This window comes from Alosa pseudoharengus, unplaced genomic scaffold (genome assembly GCF_046254945.1).
Source record: "Alosa pseudoharengus isolate Yale_2024_CS ecotype anadromous, Long Island Sound unplaced genomic scaffold, YU_APseudo_1.1 YU_APseudo_1.1_scf_2, whole genome shotgun sequence".
NCBI classification, from domain to species: domain Eukaryota; kingdom Metazoa; phylum Chordata; class Actinopteri; order Clupeiformes; family Clupeidae; genus Alosa; species Alosa pseudoharengus.
The window spans coordinates 41,859,778-41,885,435 of record NW_027468663.1 but is presented as its reverse complement, the minus strand read 5'-3'; the positions used below and the strand labels follow the sequence as shown (position 1 = coordinate 41,885,435).

Here is a 25,658-nt window from a genome sequence, read left to right as displayed (position 1 = left end):
TTCCATAAAGGTTGGCAATCTTGCCTGGGCTTTGGCCCAAGTCTTGTACAGAAGTATCTTCAGAGTGTGAAAAACATTAAATGAATGCCTACAGAAATGTGAGGTTCATGAAGGTTTAATCTACATTCCAATTCAACAGCCCATTACCTTTGAGCACATTAGCTTCTAGCCTAGAAAAAAAACCCCACACACATTGGAACTCCAATCTTCTCTTTGCGCTCCAAACTTCAGTTTGGTGTACTGTATGCCTCCCATTTGAATCAGAAATGAGCCGGCATGTCTGTGTGGTTTAAGAGATCTCCCATCAGTCTAGTGTCTGTTACAGCTGGGGAGAGAGCAGGTGAGATGCCTCTCAGGGTATTGATTCCCTCTCTCATGTCAGCTCACAGCTGTAAGCTGAAGGAAACCATATGCAAAGCTCCATCTAAATATGAGCCTACTTCAAGATTCAATAGTGGGGTCATCTTTCAATCCAGCTTTAATGCATGATAATGACATTAGCTCTGGAAGAGAGAAGCAGCTGGTCCCTTCGTCACCAAAACAGAACTCGCAGAGATAGCACTAGCACAGTCTACTCAGTACCATGGAAAGACCATCAAAGCCAATGTTTATAATCAGGTGGGTGACACAGCTGTCTGGCAAGTTTAGCTTTGGACTGATGAGCACAAAGTCTAGTAAAGATTAGACTCTGTCTTACATCCATAAAAGACTTCACATGGTCCAAGATTAGCTAATCTTATATAAGTGACCGTAATCAAGGCAACATGAAACATGCAGTCTTTTTGCATTCGTCTGTGTAATATTAAACTGTTTGCCTGCACCAAAACAATTTAAACCAAGATCCTTTGAGAACCATGAAGGACTTGGCAGTGCCATAAATGATCACAAGCAGAATTAAAAGGCCTTTTACCATCAAGTGAGAGGTGCCAACTACTGTGACGCTGTTCTTCTGTGTCACCCTCTCTCTCTCTCTCTCTCTCTCTCTCTCTCTGGTAATTACCACTGCCTCCCTGCTTCTGTCCGGAGGCGATTGTATAGGGATGACCTCTGCCCTCTCAAGGCTTCACTGCTGAAGGCATAATCATTCTCTCACCTTCCTGACAACTGGCACTGCTGCACACCAGCCTCTAGCAACAACACAAACAACCCAAGTAACCTGCCACTGATACAGTGGAAAGAACAGAAGGCTATATCCACAGAGTGTAAAGCAATATTTCTGGTAGTGATAGCATTACTCAAGGCAGATAAAATCACATTAATTATTCTACCCACTCTTGTTTCCATTGACACAATGCACTTTTTTTGTATATTGCTTCATCTTAGATGTTAAATAACTGACAATACAATGTATTGACTACATACATAAATCCTGCTTTTTATTAAGCTTTTTGGGGGGCCTTTTTTCAATTTCATTACACAAATATTGTGATGTATTGCAGATGACCATCACAGAATCGCTTCATCACAACAACACGGTCACCATGGGCAACATATTGTGACAGTATCGTGATTCGTGAGTAACTTTGTGATCCTGAAATATAATTCACCATCACTAGACTATAGGGCTGTCACTTTACGTTCGAAAATCGATTGCACAATCGATTGGACCAACCAACACAAGTTTCGAAAACTAAAATAGGGAATCGATTTTAACCAAATATGTACACTATTAATTTTAAACGAATTAAACAAATGAAAAAGATAGATGTAACAAAACTCACAAACAAGCAGAAAAATAACAAAGAATTCCGAAGTGCAGTAATCATTGCGAAAGCTAAAAATAAAATTCCCACCAATTTCACGCACCGGAAACAGCTGTTTCAATCGGCTGCTGTGCTGCTGGTGTTTTGCCAAAAAATTGAGGAAAACGCAATCAACCTGTGCGAGTGATAGGCCCAAATAACTTGAGGAGTTCGATATGGAAGCACTTCGGGGTTTGGAGAAGGACAAAGCGGTATGCAAACTGTGGAGAAGGACAAAGCGGTATGCAAACTGTGCAGTCGTGAGTTCTAAGTAGGCAACATTTGTTTGACATTTCTAATTGTAAACGCATCCACGTTGAAGCCCGCAGTAATGTTTTTCACCGATGTTATGGCAGTCCACTCTGTTTTTCGAGAATGTTGCACTCCTGTTTGTCATTGTGCGTCTTCAAGCGCCCCCTTTACGTTTGTCCCAATGCCTGTTAGTTGTTCGTGGATTGGCCTATATTTGGCGTTGAAAATGTCTTTAGACATGAAAAATCAATTTTACAATCGATTCAATGAACAATTATGTCTCAAGAATCGAACAGGATTTTTTCACAAAAGTGACAGCCCTACTAGACAACATTCAATATGTCCTCATCAGGAAAAATAACACATACATTATTTCATCACTTCACATGATTTCTTCGCTCTGAGAGCAAAAAACACACAGTGTTCAGAGCCTAAACCACCTGATCCGCAGAACAGCCTGCACACAACAGAGCACAGATCTGCTCCATATAGGGATACGATAATTACATGGGATACCAAAACTTGCTGGCTGAAGGTCATTTCATATGTGTCTGATATACAGGATATCACCCTCATCTTCCAATTTCACTTGCCTCCGCTGATGACGTGGTCATTATTTACTGTTGGTAATGAGGTTTCTGCCATATGTTGTGGATTCATTAATCAAGGAAGGAAAAGAAAGGTAAGGGAGGGGGTCCTAACAGAAGGGGGAGACTTGCATAACCTGCATATTGACTGCCATCCTCACCCCCTCAAAAATCATTCATTTCCTTATTAGATTCATTAAATGTTGGAGTGACTTACGGGGCAGCAACTCATTCTGAAATAAGGTTTTGCATTTCACGGCTGTTAGAGGGAGAAAAACGGCTGGCCCTCGCTAAGTCTCCATCACAGGGCTTGACTTGACTGCATGCATGTGTGTGTGTGTGAGTGAGTGTGTAAGAAATTAGCTTAACTCCAGCTTATTTTATTATTTAGACCCTTATCTTTAATTACAACGGCTATGATAAAAGTTTCCTTATAGTCTGTGAGGCGAAAAAAGGGAGGAAAAAAGAGATATAAATAGACAAAGAAAGGCAACTTTCTGCTCCAATTATCTTGATGAATTTGCAGCTTCCTGCTGTCATGGCGATGAAGCTATCATTCCCCAGATTCCCGCCCTCTTTCCCCATCGTGACTCCTTGCTGTGTCCCCTAGGCCTCCCAAGGCAAAAATGGAAGTGCTGCCACGTCTCGAGACTCCCGCTCTCCAAGGCTTTCTACCCCTCTCTCTTTCAGTCTCCTCCAGCATAATTAGCGGTAAACATGGAGCAGCAGTGATCCCGGTGGTGTCACTGCCAGCTCCCATTCCCAGTGCCTGGAGGTGGGAATCGAAGCGGGAATGCCGTCTGGGATCTACCGGAGGCCTCATTTCCCAAGGCCCACTTACTGCAGTGGAAGCATATTGCTGGCATTTTCTATTTCTTTATTTTTTTGAAGCATGAGGCCGAGCGTTGGTGGAGGCCAGAATGTGGAAGTGCTGTCTTCATTATTGCCCCGCACAGCAATAAAATCGCGTAGCCATCCGTCCTTTTATTATGCTACGTTTATAACAAAATCAAACTCCGGTTTAGCTCAATAAAAACAGGGCACTGCTGGCACCCGTCGTGCTCTCAGCCGACAGAGCGCTCCATCCTGCTGAGGCAGCAGGCTCACGGTGAGACCCACTATGGACTAGAAGGGGTTGGGTGGGGGTGCACTGGGGGCGCACTTGAGATGAGTGAGAGGGCCATTAGGACCAAGAGAACATCGGTGTTAACCTAGCTGCAAATGCTTCACAACTCCAGCACAAGAGAGGCAACTCCTCTTTTTTTTTTTTCGGAGAAAAAAACTCACTGATTTGCTTGCTTGGGCACTAGGGATGGTGGGTCCCATAAATGAGAGCTCTGCAGTTCTCAAGAGCCACATTATTTTCTTCGGTGTGATTTGTGGAGGCTTCAGCCACATTAACTGATAAACAACTCTGCAGGGGACTGCATAAAAGAAACGGCTCGGCCTTCAGCGAAAGGGATGGGCCAAGAAAGTCCGATGGAGTCCAGGTTTATCATTGGCAATTAGTGAGCATAATTTAGTGTCGTGATTTGGTCAGGGCCTCTGTGTATTAAACACAAAGCAACTCAATTTCGTGTTAGGGCATTTTTTTTTCGCCCTCTGATTGTTTTATGCAAGTTCTCTTGTATTTTTCTCCTCTGAACTCTTCAGCAAAAGAACAGGACAGGAATCTAATTTTCCTGTCAATTAGAGGGTGCTTGAAAAATGAATATGGCAACTCTCATTTGTGATGAGCGGAGAGAGGCATTAGATCCAAGGGATAAATGGGTGTGTTTAATGGCATTGACTATTCACGGCACCTCTGCCATTGTAATGTTTTAAGAAAAAAGGAAGAGACGTGCTTGATCGTTAACTGCACATCGGAAGACGTTACTAACAGCCGGTCGCATTTAGTTATTTAGTCTACCAAAAGCGCAAGGTCATTGCAATGAAAGCAGGGGAAAGATAAGAGAAGTGTATTTTACAGTCACTTTTGTGCCCATTCAGCCTCCTCCAAATCATTTCACGTCAAAAAGGTTGTCCATTTATCAGCCATAAGTGCTTCAAGATTACCTGAGTCTTCTCTTAACAGTGTCCTTTATGCCAGAGTACAAGTCATCCTGCCGTATTTACATACAGCTTTGTGAGCCAAGCAGAGAGCTTGTCACTCTCAACAGGCTGGCGGCTGTCTCCAGCAAGTCAAAAGGCAATCAGTAGGAAAACATGGCTCCCTCCTCTGTCTTTCACTCTCACATACTCTCTCTCTCGGTCTCCTGCCAGGTCTGGGCTGAAGCCGGGACCACGTCACTCCGATGTGTGACATGCGCAAGGACGACCACAACGCTTATATCGACTCTTGCTTATGCTCGCACTCACCAGCGCAACAATGACCACGTCAGTGTGTGTGAGGCCAACACGGAACGCAAGGAAAAGCTGCTTTCCGTTCCTCCCACACTCTTTCGCCTACACGACTGGGTCCAATAATAGAGTTCTCTAGAAAAAAAGTTCACTAGGAAAACAAAGAAATGATAATACTAGTGTGAAAAAAAGAGGGCACATAAATAACTGTGCTGCAAATCTCTGGCAGCCAGAGGAACTGGACTCGCTGTACTCCCACTCAACCCTCCGTGGCTCAGTCCGCTGGACTGTGAAATGTAGAGGAGCAAGGGCCCTTCATTCTTTCCTAATGAATTTTTTTCCTCGTCATATTCACTTTAATGCCCACTGTCGGGGAGAGTGCCGGGTTTCAGAGGCTGGTAGACAGCTGATAAGACGTCATGTTTCATCCTTCACGGCAGGATGACTCGTGCTCCATCTCTCTATATCGCTCTCGCTTTCCCCATCTCTCCCTCCCTACCTCACTCTCTCTCGCGTCCAGGGGTGAGGGACTGGATCATCCCCCTGCTGAGGAGGAGATTACGCTCTTTTGACAGGCCCTGATAACGCCGCTCGAATATGTTGCCTCAGTGGGTGGCGGTGGCATGGTCTGATCAGGGTGGGTTTGCTAATGTTTGGGGAGGGGGGGGCATGGGGGGGCATGGGGTGTGTGGTGTTGACAGGGTGGAAGAGGAAAGGATCAGCCCACACCTCCCGAGGCGTCTTTGAGAACATGCCGGATGCTCATGATATGGAATAACTGCTACAGATTAGCCATAGTGATTTAGCAAATCGGTGTGGCTTTATGGCATCTACAATGTAGAAAATGTGCCATTTTTTCCTGGCAAAGAGTATTTACCAATGCATTTAACATGCAAGCATAGCACCAAATGGACATAAACCCAGGAAGCATAGGCCTAAGACATTCTCGAAAGGAGACACAATAGTGCAAACAGTTGGAACAACTGGAACAGGAATTTGTGTATACAGCTAGGACTACAACTGTCTGTGTAAAACATGGCCTAAAATATATAATCCTGTAAAGTACTTCACCTTGCCAAAATGTCAAAAAAAGACAATTATCGAGAGTGGTGCTAGGTCCAATTGAGAGGATGGCAGTAAAGTAGGTTTGTTAACTGGATGTTGGACTCCAACACTTACAGGAATTGTCACTTGAAGCCATTTGTGCTGGGTCTTCCCTCTGTTATCGAGAGGCTATTTGTGGAAGTGCTCTCCTTGTCTCTGCTGTTGCAAATGGATGCCAGACAAGATGGCGGACACACTTCACAGAGAACGACCCATTCATTGCCTGGCATCCCAGACTCTAGAATAACCACGGATGTGATTATTTGTAAAACTGTCAAAATATATGAGGGTGGGGGGGTGGGGGAGGCAGCAGAGAGAAAATGACTCCGCAGCACAAAGCATCCGTCAAGAGGTCGGCTTCCTGACATGCAGTCCTGATCAATTATTCACGACACACCACAGTTAATGGAATAAAACAAAACCAAGCAAATCTTCTCTTTTTCCTAAATCACCTCCATCCCACCAGGTCCAAACAAATGAATCTAATATTCGAAATCTGTATATTTGGCTAAAGTATGTGCGTGTATGTCTGCGTATGTGTGTTTGTGTGCATGTGTGTGTATGTCTGTGTGCATGTGTGTGTGTCTGTATGTGTGTGTCATGTCTGTGTGAGTGTGTGTGTTTCACCCTTATTTGTCATCTACCCATGTCTGGGTATGCACTGTATGTCTGTGTGTGTGTGTTTGTATGTCTGTGTGTGGGTTCACTTGGGCACGATGGGGAGGGGACATCCTGGCTGTTCAATATTCAGAATCATTCTCCTATAAGCAATCGCAGTCCAACTGCTTTTCGGTCTAATGTTGATATATCACAACACCCCTCGAAAGCCGGGGGCCCTGGCTGGCTGGATGGCACAGAAAATCGTTTTCGCAATGCTTCTTGAACACAATACAAATCATTTTTCAAACCCAGCATAGGGCTCTATCTGAGCCTTAAACATCGAACAGACTTAGCCAAGACTCCAAGATCTGAACAGAGTTGGGATGGCAGTGGGGAGGGGTGTGGGTGTCTGTCATACATATTCCAGGCAGCCTTGTTCTGTTTTTCCCTCTCTCTCACTTTCTCACACACACACACACACACACACGCCTCCACTGAGAAATCAAATGAAGTCTTCAATCTCTCATTTTAAGCCCAGCATTTCAATGGTCCATGAGTCCATCATCTTAATTGGTGAAAGGAGGTTACAGTGGAAAGGTGCAGGAGGAGGGGAGAAGGGGGTTCGTGTGGGCAGAATCACAACGCTGCATTTGCACAATTACACGCCTGCACCAAACAAACCCGCAGGACGCACGCCATCTTGCCCATCCGCCCACCGACCCACCCACTACCACCGTCAGCACCACCCACAGTTACTGCCTTCCTTGTGTGGGGAACCAGTTTCATTTGTGGATCTACATTTATAATCAGGAGCCTTGCTGTGATAGATGCGTCATTTGTAAAACATCCATGTATATTCCAGTGTTTCCCATACATTGACTAATCTGTGGCGGTGCGCCATTAAATCAAAATCGGCCGCCACATATTAATATTATATGTTTAATTTAATTTAATTTAAATTAAATTAAGTATAAGATCAAATCCTTGCATTGCCATTGAGCTGCGTTTTTTACGCACGCAGCCTTTCCTTATCCCGCCCCTCTCTCTCTCGTAGCCTGCTGCCCCTCCTCTGTATGTGCATTTAACAAAATATTCACGATTGTTGAAGGATTGTTGTTGCCACATAGAAGCATTGCATAGAAGACGTCTGGCTAAATTGCTATTAAATCCGCTTAGCATGGTGACCATGCTGCGCAAATTTGTTCAAAACTGCTGCATTGAAGTTAACTCTGCTAAGGTCTTATCACAACATACTGTAGTAGGCTACATTGAAGAGACTAAACTAAGTTAAGTTATGCAATCAAGCAGTATCTCAAAGCTAACGTTAGAATACTGTTTGGATGTCGAATTTAGCATGCGTAGCCTACTTACAGCTGCTTGTTTCGTTGAAGGGCTCATTTTATTGACTGAATGTTTACAAAATTTCGATATAAATGGAAAAGTGTTTTCCAAAATTCAAAAGTGCTTGTCCCAAGTCAGCTACCGCCACAAATTTAATCCAATTCTGTGGGAAACACTGCATCCATGTATATTCCTATCATATGCTTCCCATCCCATAATATACTTGCTTCATAAGTGAGGGGTAGAGAGAGAAACAGGGTGAGAAAGCTTGAGAAGGGGGCTATCGTAACATCATGCTCCTATATGCATATACGTGTGGCAGATATGTGTCTGTGTGTGTGTGTGTGTGTGTGTGTGTGTGTGTGTGTGTGGCAGCTGCTGCTGGTGTGCATCATGGGGTGGCTTTGAGCGTAGCAACGGTAGAAACGTCTTTCATCAAATACACGGCAGGGACCCCTCTCATGTCTCAGCATGAGCAGATCTTCACGAAACAAGCGTGTTACACGAGACCACCACAGTCATCCGAGTGTGGCCCTGCCCTAGCAGTGCATCTCTTCAGCCATACCTCCCCCACCGCTGCTCAGGCACAGCAAGGTGCTGGGAGCCATACGACACTCATCAGACCAGAGGCAGGGTGGGAAAACGCTGAAGGCCAGCCACGTGGGCATTCCCTCTGACCTGAACTAAACGCTTGAGCTGCAACAGCTTTTCAATCCAACCGAGAACTGACACACCTTGCTGATATGATACAGTGTTTGAAAATACTTTTTATTAACGGCAGTGGCTCTTGGACCGCATGCTAGTAAAGAAATGCCAGTTAGCCTATCTGACTAAAATGCTGTCGACTATGGTTAGTATTAACCATACAAAAGGTATTTACAAAAGGTCTAAGCATCTATGTCATGTGGTAAGAGACAAATCCATAAAATAAATTTTAAAAATGTAGTAAAATACAACGTAATCCTCCATTAGCTGTTTAGACTCCTATGAACTTCCAGAGCACTGCCCCGCTGGTCGCAGGAGTTCTACAAGGTTGTGGACTGCTCTGGTAATATCTGGTGCCTCTAGTGAAGCCAAGCCAAGTCAAATGTAGAAATGGATTACTTGAAAGCAACTGACTGAAGTCAAATTACACTTGAAAGCAACATCACAATATTAATTTTAACATGTCTGAGTTCCTAAGTCTGATAATAGGAACTGTTTACATTGACAGAAAAATATACATATTCCCATATGCCTACTGATTATACAGCTCAATCAGTTTTCCACTAGACCTGACTTTGGGGTCACTTTCTTTCAGTCCAATCACATCTTTCTGCCTTCAAGTCATCTTACCACTAAAGTGGACACGGAGAGCAAAAAGTGGGATGGGCCATGCCTCAACCGCACCTGGAATCACAGTTCCGCATCAGAGCTTAAAACTGCTTGGGCTGTCCTTTTCCATTCCATTTCGATTAGTCAGGCATAGGGGGGGAAATAATATTTAGTTCAAGTGATGAATGGGAATCATCGGATGGGCATAAATATACTTCAGCAGGACATTTTTCCTCTCCCTCTGGTCCTCTACAACACCTCATCCTTCCTCTAACCCCCTCCCCCAATGCCCTCCATGCCAAATGCTCTAGGAAAAGCAGCCAAGAGGGGCTCACAAATATATTAAAGGGCTTGGAAACTGTAGCCGGAAATACTGCACCTCTCAGCGCCTTGGGGTCACCACATAAACATGTTGGGAGGGGTGAGGAGCGTGGGACATGGAGGGCTTGATATATAAGCATGTCGGCAGGCAATGGAATACAAAATGCTGCTTCACCGCTTTGCCAGATTTCAGCTAAATAAGATTATACATTGAGTTGGTTGCATAGGTCACGTAAAGACCACATTTTGCACAGAGGTATCGCACAAAGCACAGAGGCGGATACACACAGGAAAGTAAATGGACAGAGGTGTGTGTGTTCGCGTGTGCATGTGTGTAACTACCTCTACATTTCTGAAAGAGAAGAGAAAAATATAAAGTCTTGATTTACCATGACTGTGAAAAATTAGTCTGCCCACGGTCAGTTTACCTTCTGAATTTAAGGTCTATAGTTTGAGAATTCATTATAATTCTAGAATTAAAATGTCTCCATGTGTGCAGCAGAATTTTCAAGTGACACAAAAGGGTCTATTGAATTGTAGAAATCTACTAATTAGTTAGTGCTAACTAGTTCCGGACATTGGCACCAATAGACATCTGTCAGACTTAGCCTACCTAGAACTGGACATTTTTCAGGACACAGACTGTCATATTATCAACTAGCTTTGATATAATAGGGGCCAACACAAGAGCCATAATATTTCTCTCTGGAAGCTAGTGGGCTACTGTAAGCCTGTCATATTTCGGGTACATAATATGTCAGGTATTCACGAATCCTGTTAGTATAGCGCAATGTAACACAAATAAATCGAATGAATTACTTGTGGAAATAAATTAAGTTAGATTTGAAATGTAGAAATGAAAAACACAAAACAGGAGACATTTACCGCAAAATGATAGGCCCGTATCTTTGTATGTGGCGTTATGAGTGTAAACTAGCCTAGGTGCTACTTGGCTATTTATGTCTGCTTTGCTAATGCTACAAGGTAATTTCGGGAGAAATAAACATAGATTACTGTATGTTCTTCTAACACCACCAACCGGTCCTTGATCTTATATCGTTACCATTTTTTTTATAAACCACATGGACACAAAAATAAAGGTTTGCTGTTATCAACAGTAGCGTCTCTCTTTAGCATCATCATCATGCAGGCAGGTTCATATCGAGGTGACACTTCCGTCTGTACTCTTTTTCAGCATAGTTAATCTTTAAAAATACATATTATTTCAGACGTGTCATACGACTGTATGTACCTCTTTCTTCTTTTGACCGCCTCCCGACTGCAGACATAGCAGCAGGACCAGCAACAAAGATGCTACCGGCAGGTTGAAAGAGGATCCACTTGCCGTGGCTGCCATGTTGGAAGATGCTGTAGAACCAATTCACCCTCAGCAACTGTGATTGGTTACTGCCGTCGCCAATCAGAAGACGTGTAGACAATGGCTCTTAGGAATTGTAGTTTTAACCAGAGGTGGTAAATAAATACTTGGCTTTTTCAACAGACACAACCAGGAAATAAATGCAATCGCGTATTAATTACAGTAATAGACCAATGAAATTGTCAGCCAGTTGTTAGGCTAAAGATTAAGGAATACTAAAGATAATTTACACTGAATAAGATTATGTTTATAGACCGCATTTTCCACTGCAGCACCAACTACGGCCGATGGAGGGCCATCTGAGTAGCCTACAGAATGACAGTTCTCAATTATGCCCCCCCGCCCCATAAGTTTAATAAAGATATAAAACATAGGTTCACGGTATTTTAAAATACCAAGCCTTTCATCTTATTAATAGGATAAATCTCAATTGATGAGCAGGCAAGTTTTGTTCCCTGTGAATGCACACTGTTGTCATTTGCTCTGTCAAATGTAGGTTTAATAGGCTATGTGAGCACTAATCATGACGCTGCAACGTGCATGTTTGTTCTTGAAGAGCCATCCACATGTCAGGTCTCCTTCAAATAGAATTTATGCAACAAGAAAACTCTCATCCAAAGTATCAACCGGGTGCAAACATCCCATAGCCTACTATAGCCCCCCCCCCCTCTTTTTCAAACCTTGCAGTGTAGCTAGACTAGGCCTATTTGAACAGACCACTCATATCTTTTGTCTAGAATAGGTTAACTTAGGTATAGCATTTCCATATTATTATTATTATTATTATTATTATTATTATTATTATTATTATTAATTCAATCATTGTTTGGACAAAGCAGGGCAATTGTGCATATATTTGAGATATGAGAGGCAAGAGGCTGAGCTGAGCTTGTCCAATCTAAATTCAGATTAAGATCTCAACACTTTTTCTTCTCAGTGACAGTCTATTTGTCTTATTTCTCCAAATGGGCCTTCAGGAGAAATTAACAGATGATCTCTGAGAGCTGTTTTATTCCTTGTGAGAAATACATTATTTTGAAACAGGAACATGTTCCTTTGGTAGCCACACACCACACACACCAAGAGAGATAGTAGAGATGATGATGATGATGTTACAGTAATTATGATTGTAAAGGTGATTGCAGTCTTACTTTTCTCATAGCCTACAATGTTTTTCAGCATTGTTAAGCCAAAATTCATGCTTAACCCTCCTGTTGTGTTCGTTTTATGTTTACTAGTTTTGTGTTCCAGGTCAAAAATGGCCGCTGCATTATAACTTGTTATAAATCCATATAGTAGCACACATATTATCATCTAATGTTGTAATAGACCTTGGCATCAACTTGGACCTGGATATAACCAGTTTTGTACTTCCATTTGCTATTTATGGCCTGCAGGCCTTACTGATCTGAGCTCATGCAAGTCAGAAAGGAGAAGATTCTATTGGAAAAGGTTCCAGTGGGGGAGTGAGGGTGTGTTTGTGTGTGTGTTTTAATGTACAAGAGCACATATACAGGTACATACAGTCCATCTGATCAATACATTTGTGCCTGGACCCAATGTTATACACTGACCATTTTCTCACCCATTCACTTCTAATGCCCCGTCATTTTTACCGGAAATACATGGGTGTTCTAAAGTTAAATAAAACACTCAAATTGTTATAAAAAATATCAAAATGTGTTTTGTGTGTTCAGATGCCGTCTATTAACAACGTCAAGGAGCTTCATGGTAGTCAGAATAAGTGAACAATATTTTTGAGAGAAAAGAATTGTCAATCGGTCACATTTGACCGCGAACACAACATGGGTTAATACATTTCTTTTCAGTCTGCGTAATAGGCTAGTGAAATCTGTGTGAGAGCGAAGGGTCCTTTATCCCCACCCCCTGCCCCCCTGGTGTGTGTGTGTGTGTGTGTGTGTGAGAGAGAGAGAGAGAGAGAGAGAGCGAGAAAAGGCGAGAGAGGGATAGAGAGAGAAGCATGCAAGCAAAGTCCTCGCGCGCTCGCGCGTGTGTGTGTGTATGCGTGCGTGTGTGTATGTGTTATCGGGCAGCCAAGGAGGCCGACTGTTAAAACTGTCACGCTGTCCCTCCACCATCCTTGGCAGCAGGTAGTAAAATATTTCGTCCCAGACAGGGAGCTGACGTCACTGAGATGTGACGAACCTTTTTTTTAGTATATAGTCTAATAGTAGGCTATCGATGTTGGTATCAGAACTTTAAAAACATTAGTAGGGTAACGTTTTGTTTTCTTCACAATAATTTCGACTTGCACAGCAATTTGCAGATAGCCTATGACTTTATTTTAGGTATAGGCCTATGCACGTTTTTGAAAAGATCTTGTCTAAAATTACAAACCTCCATGGCCAGATAACATATGAGTTGCAACACAATTCGTGACACACTGACACTGACTTTCAGTAGCCTAGCCTAATTAGGGAAAATAATGTGTATCCATCTAGGCCTATGCTAAAGGCTACAAGGTGTAGCCTATTAAACTTTAAAGAGCGCTGCGGACTAGGCCTAATTGGGTGTAGATTAGACAATGATATGGACAAGCCTCATTAGTTCATGACTTTTGAATTTGAGTGATGAATCATAATTCTCAATTCGAAAGTCACAGGTCCGAGAGGATAGTCACCTGGTGCCGAAGTCAAAGTCACTACGCCGCCAGATAGATAGAGAGAGAGAGGGAGAGAGAGTCTACCGTTCGCTCTCAGCTCACTTCCAGCACCCTGCTACACGAGAGAGGAAGAGCTCCCCTCTCGCTCCCCCCCTCTGGCCCCGAACCTACACGGCTGCTGAATTCAGATGCGGTGCACCTCATATGCAGGCACAGCGCAAGGATTCGGCCCGGACTAGTTTGTGCTGGAGGTGTGCATGCAAGGTGTTTGTTTTTTGGTTTGATCCAGAGGAGCAGAGCCAGATCCCCTTGTCCTGATATAGCGGCTCACGAGATTACAGCAGGTGCCGCTTTCTTTTCGCGCACTACTCTCTTGGAATCGAACAGTTTCTTCAGATTTGCCGCATGAGGATGTTCAAGGAACTGACTTACAGGGGTTGCACCAATTGTGTCAGGCTCTCGCTACGTGCCAGAGACAACACAGACTCTGACTGCTGGAATTAGCCATCTTTTGGAAGAATTCAGAAGACAGAGCATCGTCCCCGGGCTGCTCACCCGTCACCCTGCCGTTACTGTTCAGAATTGTCAACGGATAAACTGATATCTAATCGCTCTGTTACAAACCCGAGGAGTCGTGATCAGTGGGAATGAGATTTAGGAAATCTGCGGCGGGTTGGAGGACTGGGCTGAGTTTCGCACGGGAACTACAGGTCTAGATTTCACAACTTTGCATAGACTTCATCTTTCTATATGGACCGATCAGCATCTTTGGATATTGAAGCGCTGAAGGTAAGTACCGCTGTGGCGTGTTTCCTTTTTTGGGGGGCGACATTAGACACTCTAGTCCCTGAATGCGCGCGGACTCTGTCGGGCTCGCCACTAGTTAGGCTACACCAGTGCGGTTTGTGTGTTGTTAGAAATTTGTGCGTGGGGTGCATTTCAATATCCTGCGTTAAAGTTACAGCTCACCATCCATGTATCGAAGCTGTCCGCTCTCTCCATCTTCGCGTTCACCTAATCGTCTCTTAATATCAGGCTAATAGTTCTCGATGAATCAATTCTGTGTTTATTGTTTTGTCGTGATGTTGAATGCATTTTAATCGGGCTATTATATCCACTTTCACCCTCCCAATCGCCTTCGCTATGTCATCCGTTCGTGTTGGACACATATGCGAAACAATATTATAATAGCGTCTGAATAATGCGATATCCATAACCAATCTATTGATTTGAGGGCTGTGCGCGCGTCGTCTCCCTCAAGCGTCATCTTGTTATCTTAAGGTGGGAGGAGGAGGAGGGGGGGTGGATTGGAGAAAGATTTTTCTACACGATTTTCTGTTTCGAATGTCGACATCATGGACGAGAGAAGAGTGCATGAGCTGCCTAAGTTGAAGTGGTGCAGCTGAGAGCACGGCAACGGGCCACCGGCACCTTGGAAGCGCGCAAGGCACACTACCCGACCTATCTGCAGCGATCCGCCGGCTTGTACCAGCTTCTGCTTTACTGATTTAACTCGCCTTTTGATCACTCCCAGAAATGTGACCAAGCAGCTTCGCACGCTGAATTCCAATATGGGTTCGATCGAGTGTCATAGGTCTTCTTTTAAGTGTCCGCATTGAAGTGGCGCTCAGTGGTCATCTAATATGACTGGAGCGTTTGCTGATATCTTTGGTTTAACTCAGATGTATTTTCCTCACGAAAAATGTCCAGGCTACTGAAAATAAATAGGTGTTTGTGCAACTTGCCTCGTCCAGAGACCTCTCAGTTTTGGTACGATTTTGCATATGACTGGGTGGGTCGTGGGGTGACTTGATATTTATCAATATGTTTCATCCACGCTTAAACAGGTATCATACAGGCAGAATTTAGGTGAACAATTCTACATGAATACTTAACATTTCGCGTGGGCACGCATGCACACGCGCTCACAGTTTGCGTGCGCGCTTCGCCCGATCACACACACACACACACACACACACACGCACACACACACACACACACACACATGCGCGCGCGCGCACATACACACACACAGGCCAGTTGTTAATTCAGCTTGAAGGTGTAAGGACACTATCACTGTATTATGCAACATAATAGTCAACAACTACTACCACCTTAGTTGGCACAGGCTACACAACTTCTATTCTATGATCACTGTACTGTTCAAATTAGCCTGGCAAGGCTCACTTGCATGAATGCATCAAAACATAATAGTTCTTGGAGGGCATACAATATGATACAAGAATTCAAATGGCACCAATTAGTTCTGCACATTTCACTTCATTTCATTTCACAACCAGACAGTTTACAGTATCAGAAAGGTGCAGTACTTGGTGTCTCTAAGACCAAAAGCAAACGTATTCATGCCCAGGAACATATTTGGCCTTCAACTAAACCTTGTTTTTAGGAGGTGGGGGTGCAAGTTTGGCCTGCCCCCAGTGTCTTGACTCAAAGAAGAAGCATAGCTGTTTCTTGGAGGAAGTAAGTAACTTTGCCAAGTCCTCCTTGGCAAGTTCTATAAATTATTATGTGAAATATATAAGATTAGCTTGAGGTGACATTCCAAATGCGCCAGATTTTTTTCACATTTGTCTTTTCTTTAGGAGGACTAGGACACACTCTTGTGTGCCAAGGGAATGCAGTGTTTCCCACAAAATCAAATTATATTTATGGTGGTAGGTTTGCAGAGTTAACTTGAATGCAACAGTTTTTAACAAATTAGCGCAGCGTGGTTATGATGCTAACCAGATTTAAGTACAATTTAGTACAACCTGGAAAAATCATTGTGTGGTGGTCAATGTTGATATTGTGGTGGGCCGCCACAAATAAGTCAATGTATGGGAAACACTGGAATGCTGGTGTTAGACTGTTAGGATGAAAGTTTGGGCAGCATACGGTTTAATGAAAGGAAGTAGAAGTGAAACACAACCAAAGTCACAACCATCGACATTGGTGGAATATGGAATTTCATTTTTTTCAGAAGTCAAATATTGTTCCACCAGTATCCCTAGAGACCTGTGCCAGCTGCTGTCTCTTGTGCTTCCGAGAGAGGGTCTTTTGGGCTGGTCCCAAACTGCTGCCACATAGTTTGATAGGGTAGCCATGGGACAGAGAGGAAACAAATCCAATACCTCTTGGGCGAGAGTGCCCAAAATATGGTACAGCAAAAGCAAATGTTAAATATTTGAGAGCAAAATGTATAACAGTAAACCGCTTTGTCAAACCCTGGGAGTAGAGATTAACTCAACTATGTAACACACAATGATACAAGCCATATTTTAGTGCATTAGTCCAGAAGAAAATAGTTTCAGTTGAATAGAGAACATAGACAGCAGGCAACAAATTCAGCCTCCAGGACATTTCACAAACATTTCCAAACACAGGCCCTGTTGCTCCTATATGGTGAATTAAGCAAGCCATCCTTAGGCTACACCAGAAAACTTTCAAAAGATTTTTGAAAGACTACAGTCTCAGACCCTCTCACATATAAACACAACTTATAGCCACCTTACACCAAACAACTTTGACAAGATTTGGGAAAGATTCTTGAAAGATTGTAGTATTTTAACTAATGCCCCCATTCAAGCTTTACTCAAAAGACTAATCTTTCAAGAATCTTTCCCGAATCTTGTCAAAGTTGTTTGGTGTAAGGAGGCCATTAGACTAAACGATCTAGCTGATGGGAGCACGCCGCGACTCCAGTAAAACTCCCATGATTTCATTCCTTTTTTGGAAAATTAGTCGCCGACTGTGAAATTGCTAAGGCTGGCATTATGGAGGCAGGCAACTTTTGCCACACCCCTGAACCCAGTCTGACACACCACCTGGTAGAACACAGTTATTTTACCTTCCCATATTAGTGTTCAATTGGATTCTGCCCCAGTATGCAGTTCACACATCTCCTAATCAAAACTCAATAGAGAAAGTAAAAGAGGAACTTTAACAGCAATATCCATGACACAGCGACGCCCCTATTTATGTAGCTTAGAGAGCCCACGTGTGCCTTCTCCTGAAAACGGATTAATTAGATGAATGTGCCATAGAAAAATGTGAGGGGGTAAGCACTATCACATTTATGTAGGCTATGCCAGCACCAGACACTGAGGCAGACAAGGGTCCCGGGATGTTACTACCGTGCGCAGCCCCTAGGATGATGGACAGCAGGTCTCACTCCTCTTGACCAATGAGGCCTTCCCATGAAGAGGCGTGGGCCTGTGCCAAGCACCCGCCGCCACCTCTCTCCACTCCTCCATCCATTTTACACTTAATTAACTCTGCCAGACGAAAAAGGGCACAGCGATTACTGTGCGGCGGTTGCCGTTGCTGTATCAAATGATTAATATATATTTGCTGAGAACAGGAGAAGGGAAGTCTGACGCCGTGTTGAACATTTCCCTCTGACTGCCTTCAGTGTGTGTAGGCTATGTGTGAGCCGGAACATGGCTAATTGCTATGTGGTGCACGTGAGAGAGAGCCGTTATGGTCGGAGCCATGCTGGGAAGGTTACATTTCACACACGAGAAAGAAGAGAAGGCTCTTGATTAGCTGATAGATCTCTTCCTAATGAACTCTTTGGTGCTGAAGTGAGTCGTGAGTTGAACATCATGCCCGTGACATGTATTGTTCGTTTTCTTCGTAATCCCCTGTAACAACCTTGCTTTCTTATTGCTGGGATGAAAATGAGGCCAAACTTAATTGTGGTTTAATTCATTCCATAAATCATTCTATTACTGTATTAGAGCTGGCATCGCATCGCAGTTGCACTTGTGCTCAAAGCGCTTTAATTGTGAGCATTGTTCTGCGGTGGGTGGCCATGGAAACTGCAGTGCTGTTGCAGACTAGTGTCTTGTGAGGTTAGCATTTTGACATGACATCTACAAATGTCAATCACTGCATCCATCCTCCTTTAAATGATCTCTAAAGTCAGGGATGTACTTACTTTTTGATCAAGCGTTAACGTCTGTGCGCATACACAACTGGCTATGTTATGAACCAACTCTGGCTTATGTTCTACACAGGCACCTTGTGTGTTACTGGAGAACTCTACTAGAGGGCAGAGCACAGAATTCTGTAAATGGTATCAGAATGATAAATAAAACCGGTCCTGCATTCACATGTACTGGCAAGTACTGAGCTTATATTACTGGCCCTAACATACTGTATGTGAATATTGTATGTTGCTGTGGGATATTTTTTATTTTTCTCATTGAATGTTTAGTATACCTTATATACATGTAGTGAAATCTAATTGTCATCTCCTTACTCTGACCCTTGTGTTTTCTGAAACTCCTATGTTGGAATGTTTAGTTAAATTAACCCCTGTTTCACCGAACTGTGGGTAACCCTCAGGATGGGGGGTCGTAAACATTTTTTATCTCTGTTAAAATACCAGATGGTTAAGTGATCACTGGAGGGTGACAACTTGTGATTTTCCATGGGTGTGAGGTAAGGGTATAAGAGTTGGCTTCACCCACAGATGTGTGGGCTTGTTACTTTGACATTTCATGTGGGTAACATGCTCCTGGCGTCGTGAATAAAGCTGCAGTCTCACACCAGTTGTCTTGGATTAATTTTGACCACATTGCATATGCGTCACGTTCATTTTTCAAGACGTGCAGAACTGACGCACCAAAGGGGCCCAGGATACGCATGGCAGCCACGTACACATAGCCAGTATACATATGCATTGTTGAAAGAAAGTATATCCCCAGCCTAAGTGTCTGAAAATCAGCACAGTTATCACAGGCAGATTGTTTAATCCAGCAGCTGGTCAGTCAAAGTCAACTCAAGCAGCAGCATGTCAACTCAGCTCTTGGCACAGTGGAAGCCCACAAACTGCTCCAATCTGTGTGCAGCTCCACTCAAAGCCTGTCCACATGTCTTAAGGGGAGAAGCTGATCCTTGGTCAGTGCCTCTCCTATGATCTGCGCCGGATTGCCGTTGGGCCTGTTCTAGAATCAGCTGCTGCTGGCCGGGGTCCGGGCCGGCCTCCGCACGAGGCCCCCGTGTACTGCTGGCGCTGCGGGCCTGACGCTGACAATTTAATTCTGTCTGTGGTCAAGAGGCATGTGGGGAGCTGCCCACACAAGGACAGGCCTGACATCCCATCATGACACAAATGGCGCGGGAGTGGCGTCGGGAGCCGCTGTCAGCCGAGTGTAAAAATCGAGAGCGCGTCGGAGCGCTAATGACGGATGACGACGGCAGGTCATTAGAGCGGTGTGGGGGTGTGTTGCGCCGCCTGGGTGGGCTGCACTGCACTGCTTTATTATTTTGGTTCTGGTTCTGTCTCTCTCTCTCTCTTTCTCCATCTCTCATCCTTTCCCTCTGTGTCACTCTATCTGTTACTCCTTTCTCTTTCCCCATCTGCCAGAAAGAGTTAGAGCATCACTGCAGCAGAAGCCCACGGTTGGTTTGGAGTTGGCTGCTGCTCTGTAATAGGCTGGACCAGCTTCCTCTTCCTTTTTGTCATAATCCTCTCGTTTATTTTATTTAGCCTGTTTTTGTGTTTTGTGTAAAATGACAATAACACAAAATGGGATTGCTCGCTATAGTGCTATATTGCCAATTCACAGGAAGCACTGAGATTGTTCTTGAGAAATCCAATTAGTATCCACCCAGCTCCTGCATCACATTGTGCCTTTCAGTTAGTGCACTCACTGCATGCCTCCTGTGCCTTTCAGTTAGTGCACTCACTGCATGGCCCCTGTGCCTTTCAGTTAGTGCACTCACTGCATGACCCCTGTGAGGAAACTGGTCCAACTTTCTCATTGATGTGTGATGTCAGGGAGACATCTCTGTGAAGGACACTGAACTTGTTAATGCTGGTGATACTGTATGTGTCTCGACAGTTTTATGAGTGTGTGTGCGTGGGTGTGTGTGTGTGTGTGTGGGGGGGCTTAGCACTCATGAATGCATGTCGTTGCCCTGTATGTGCCTGTGTGTGTGTTTGTGTTTATGTGTGTCCATGTGTGTGTGTGTGTGTGTATATGTGTGTCCATGTGTGTGTGTTTGTGTATATGTGTGTTCATGCGTGTGTGTGCGTGTATATGTGTGTCCATGTGTGTGTGTTTGTGTATATGTGTGTCCATGTGTGTGTGTGTGTGTATATGTGTGTCCATGTGTGTGTGTTTGTGTTTATGTGTGTCCATGTGTGTGTGTGTGTGTATATGTGTGTCCATGTGTGTGTGTGTGTGTATATGTGTGTCCATGTGTGTGTGTTTGTGTATATGTGTGTTCATGTGTGTGTTTGTGTTTCCCTCAAGATCTGCTCATTTGGGGTGTTTTTATAGCGGAGGTCTTGATGTGCCACAGTGCCTTTGATGTGTCTTTTGATCTTTTGTGCTTTTTCATGAAAGCCATGCTCTCCACACGAGCACTGGATGTCCAATGCAGGAATTTTCCATAGCACAAGGATATTTAGATATTTAGATACAGACACTGCTATGAACTTTAATTACTCTTATAGATAGATAGATAGAGAGAGAGAGAGATAGAGAGATAAAATAAGTTGAATGATGGTAAAACATTTCCAAAATGTCTCCCTTGTACTCTATTCACAAAGAAGAGCTAAATTGTTTGAAGTCCAGGGGGTCCTTTTAGGCACTGTCCAGATGGACAGACAGCTGCATCTGTCAGTCCAGTATGGGGTTATGACTCTGAAGGGCATCTATGAGGGGTCATCAAGGGTACATTATATTACAAGTCTGTGCCTCAGTGCCTGGGCCTTACTGAATGCATATGTGGAATGCATAGCTTGGTAGATAAGTATATGACAACAATTTGTTGTATTCTGTCTATAAATCTCACTGTTTTGGATAGTGGAAGTAAGCTTGGAACAGATGCAGGCACTGCACTCCTCTGGTATGATCACAGAAGGGATGGGAGAGAGAGAGAGAGAGAGAGAGAGAGAGAGAGAGAGAGAGAGAGAAAGAGAGAGAGAGAGAAAAAAAGTGTCTGATGGATGCCACCACTCTCTGAGGTAACTTAAGGTACAGGCAGACCCCTGCTGTTGTTTTCCATTCACAGCAAATGTGAGCGCAGCTAGGGGAATGATCCTTTGTCACTTCTCAGCACCAAGTGCAGACTTACTCATGGGATACTTAACTCGCTACCAAGGGGAGAGGACGTTCGATTCTTTTGAGTTGAGAAGACAGCAAGGGAATTATTTGCTGACAACCTTTGAAGTAGCTATTCTGTTACTTCATGTGAAGGGTAAATCCAAGGAAATACATGTTTGCATCATCTTTTATTCCCCCTGTGATAATGTGACCACACCGCACTATTTATTCAATGAATTTGCATATCTATTTAGTATTTCTGTTCTACTTTAACATTGCCTAGGTCAACATACTATAGGTTGTGCTGATATTTCATTTGTTGTTAGGCCTACGTTTGCTTTCTGTCTGATTTGTCTTTTTTCATGCGGTTCTATTTCATTCCCCGGTTTGTGGCTTAAGCACCTTACACATAAGATACGACAACAACACCCCTGTAATGAAGCCCATTATTTACAATGGCATGTGCAGCGCAATAACAATTTGCACCGAGTAAAGGGCAGCGCAGTCGGCAGCTCGCCGCTTAGCTAGCCCTCATGTATACCACGGTCAAATTTCAACCATGCTGAAGTTTGACCGTGGCGCACAATGGTGACGACTATTTTGTGCTGAACCTAGTGGCAGGCGCAGTACACTTTCTACCCGAAAACCCCATTAGATGGAGGGCACCCTCGCTGTTCTATCAGATCAAATGAGCAGAGCCTGATTGGATGTTGGCTATTAGGTGAGCTTGAGCACCTGTTGTATTGAAATCACCATGCCGGTATATAGGCTCATTTGTTTTCCTTTGGTGCACATTGTGTGCGTTTCTACCCAGCATTGATGTGAGTGTCCAATTGCTTAATTTAATTTAGGTCGATACACGACCCGCCGCGTTTTACTTTGTGTCCTGTTAGTGTTTCTTATTTCTTTCTATTTTAGTTGAAGTTTGCTTTTTTAGTCTATGCCTCTGTGAGGATGTACTTAGTGCAACGTAGGAAGGCTTTTTGCACACCTGTTTTGTTGGGCAGGTGCGTTGGATATGACCAAAGGTCGCAGATCAGGGGCTTAGAAAGAATCCATTTACCTGATGAAGGTCTAAGACCGAAACGTTGTATTCTAAATAAATAACTGCTTGCGGAATGGTCAGTGTGCGGGATTCTTTCTAAGCTCCTGATGATGTACTTGGAACATAATCACCAAACCCAAAGTGCATATGACTGGAGTGGAGGCCACAGGTGTAAAAACACAGCCACCACACTCTCATCAGCACCAGGAGATTTCTCTTGCTATTCTGCTGCCACTGTTTCCTCCTGACAGCCTTTCATCTCGTGTTGATCTAGGCAGCTTCCTCCGTATCTCTTGCTGGAGCTCCTTTCCTTTGGAACGCCAGTGTTTTGTGGGCATGCTTTCATTCCATTCCATTCGCTACAATGCGTGTGTACTGTACCAACATGTGACAGCGCCAATGACTAGTCATCGTCAGTGAATTGTCAGTGCAGTTTCCATGGATTACTGAGGCTCACCCATTGAGTTAGCCTCCATCTTTCACCATCCTTTTAGCTTTGAATCTATTTTATTTTAAAAGAGACATATTTTAATTGAAGTAGCTTGCCAGAAAGATTCTGCTGGTGGTGGAAAATACTGAAAACATCTGAGGAATGTGCACAGATCAGCCCGAAAGGAGGTCAACGCAAGAATATACATCATCTACTTGTCTTTGCCATAATTGTCTGCTCCCTGCAAAGCTATGTTAATTGATGATGGATACTTAGTGGCACATGTTTTGAGTGCAGCAGTGCATACTTGCCGAGCAAGCTCCCAGACTTACAATGTTTGCTCAACATTCCGCTGCCGTTGAAACATTAAGAGCAGTGTCATAATAGTACATCAGTATTAAGTGCGTAAGTATCCAAGTGGCTTTTGAATTACCCTGAAGCAGAACCCACTGGGATGTGCTCTACTTGCTATTAGATGCAGTTTTAGGATAATATATAAACCTGTGTGTACATACTTGGAATTTTCATATGAACGCATTCTTTTCATGCACATATTTCCATGTTTGTGCATTTATTCATTCGAGTGTGTTTTTGTAGTGTACATATGTGGCAAACTATGAGTGATCTTACTCTCTCTCTCTCTCTCTCTCTCTCTCTCTCTCTCTGTGTGAGTAATAGATTGTGAGCCGAGGAGCATATGCTGGGGTCTGTCAGCAGTGCTCTGATGAGAGCGGGCTGATCAGTCCACCAGGGTGCTTCCTTTGAAGAGGTAGAAAGACAGGAGACAGGCCAGATACGAGGGCCTGTGTGACAGACGCATCTGTGTCTGACGCCACCATTGCTGCTACCTTGACTCCTGATTTACGCCCAACCCCCCCCCCCCCCCAACCCCACCACCTTCCCCCATTGCAGTTCCTCCACCTGTATGCTTACAGTGGCCATCAACTCACTGTTGAGAGTATGAGAATATGTTTGCAATGTTTGTGTGTATGTTTATGTATTTTCGTTTACGTTTTGTTGTCATTGAAAGCAGGTGAATGTGGGTGTATAGTATATTCTACTTTAGGCTGCTAGAGCAGGTGTGGGGGGTATGTGTGAGAGAGGTGTCATAACAGAACCCTAAAGAGCAGAAGGAAATAAATATGGAGAAGACGAGAGAGGAGAGGAAGTGCAGGTGTCATCCACTACAGGTGAGAGACAGATTGCAAGAGAGAGCAAGAGAAACATTGAGCTTTAGAATGTGTCAGGTGAGAGAGGGAGGGAAAGGAGTGACAGAGGGGAAGACTGAGTAAAACAGGTAGAGATAGAGAGAGGAGAGGGGGAATGTGGACAGCAAAGGAAGAAGAGAGGAAAGAGGAGGAGAGAGAGAGTGTGAAAGAGGGGCAGAAGGGAGGGGAGGCAGCCACATACCGAGCGTGTCTTCTCCCTGGAGGAAATAGGATGCAGGGAACACAAGGCAGCGTATCATCCCTGTTGCTTGGAGACAGCTGCCGCCTCAGTCTGTGTGTATGTGGGTCTACAGTATGTGTGTGTGTGTATGTTGTGTCTGTGTTCAGTGGGGGGGGGGGGGGGGGGGGCTATTGGGTGAATTGGAAAGAGGGGGTTGTGCACCAGGCATTTGGGAACCGTGCCAGGGCAGCCGTGGCACCTGAGGAGAGCAGTCTGCAGCCTCCATGAGAAGTGGAGAAGCCAGACTCACCCCCTGGCCTGCAAAGACCCAGGTCAAAGGGAAGGGAGCTCAGACCATGAGCCAAATGTTGGACAATCCAGAGAGTTAATGTCCTGCCGAAATACAGACATTTCTTAGTAAGTGCATGGACTTGTCCCTTCATCATCTCCTCAATTGATTACGGCTGGGCTACACCAGGCAACTGAAGTGCTGCTGAAACACTTATAGTTTAGTTATCTAAAGCTATTTTAGGTGTAGCCCAGCAGTTAGTCATGTTACATCCCCATATGGACACAGAGAGAGGGGCAGGGATGGAGAGAAGGATAGAGAGAGGAAGGATGAAAGAAGAGAGAGGAAAGTGATTTCATGTTTCAGCTGAGTACATAGTCTTGTCTAAGGCCTCCTCCACAGTGGTCGCTCCCTCCTTCCCAAGGATCTCTGCCTAAGTGAATACCACAGCGAAGACTCAAAGCTGGGATTTCTCTGGGATTCCAGGCTTACTCCACAGCATTAAAGCCAGTTGATGAGGTATGGAGAGTAAATCTATTTCTCTTTAGAAATGGATTGAACTTTAGTGGAGAAATGGGGTCATTCAGCTCCCAGTCTAGCTGTTAGACTTTGGTAGGGCCGTGATCTATGTCTCACCAGGGCAGGCCAAGCAGAATGGCTGTGCTCACTTTTTCACTTGGTCCTCATTAAGATTTTACTGATGGTATTCATGCCGCTCATAAAAGATGTCATCTGACCACTGTAGTGAGACCACGGTCGTCCTCTCGTTGCTCCTCTATCTCCTGTGTCTCCCCCCTTATATTTCTTTTATATCTCGAAACAACTCTTGAATTTTAAGTCATT

At 44.1% G+C, this 25,658-nt stretch overlaps 1 protein-coding gene across 2 annotated transcripts in view; it reads right to left on the bottom strand.

Moving 5' to 3' along the window:
* tusc3 (tumor suppressor candidate 3) overlaps nt 1-10,966 on the bottom strand; it is a 66,177-nt gene extending 55,211 nt beyond the window's left edge. Inside the window, exon 1 of one of the 2 annotated variants that reach the window (XM_076295998.1) lies at nt 10,854-10,966. In XM_076295998.1, the coding sequence (XP_076152113.1) occupies nt 10,854-10,958 (105 nt within the window). In that variant the 5' untranslated portion in view covers nt 10,959-10,966. The remainder of the gene's footprint in view (nt 1-10,853) is intronic. The other variant, XM_076296000.1, reaches the window with a different exon arrangement.
* Between the last annotated feature and the right edge of the window lie 14,692 nt (nt 10,967-25,658).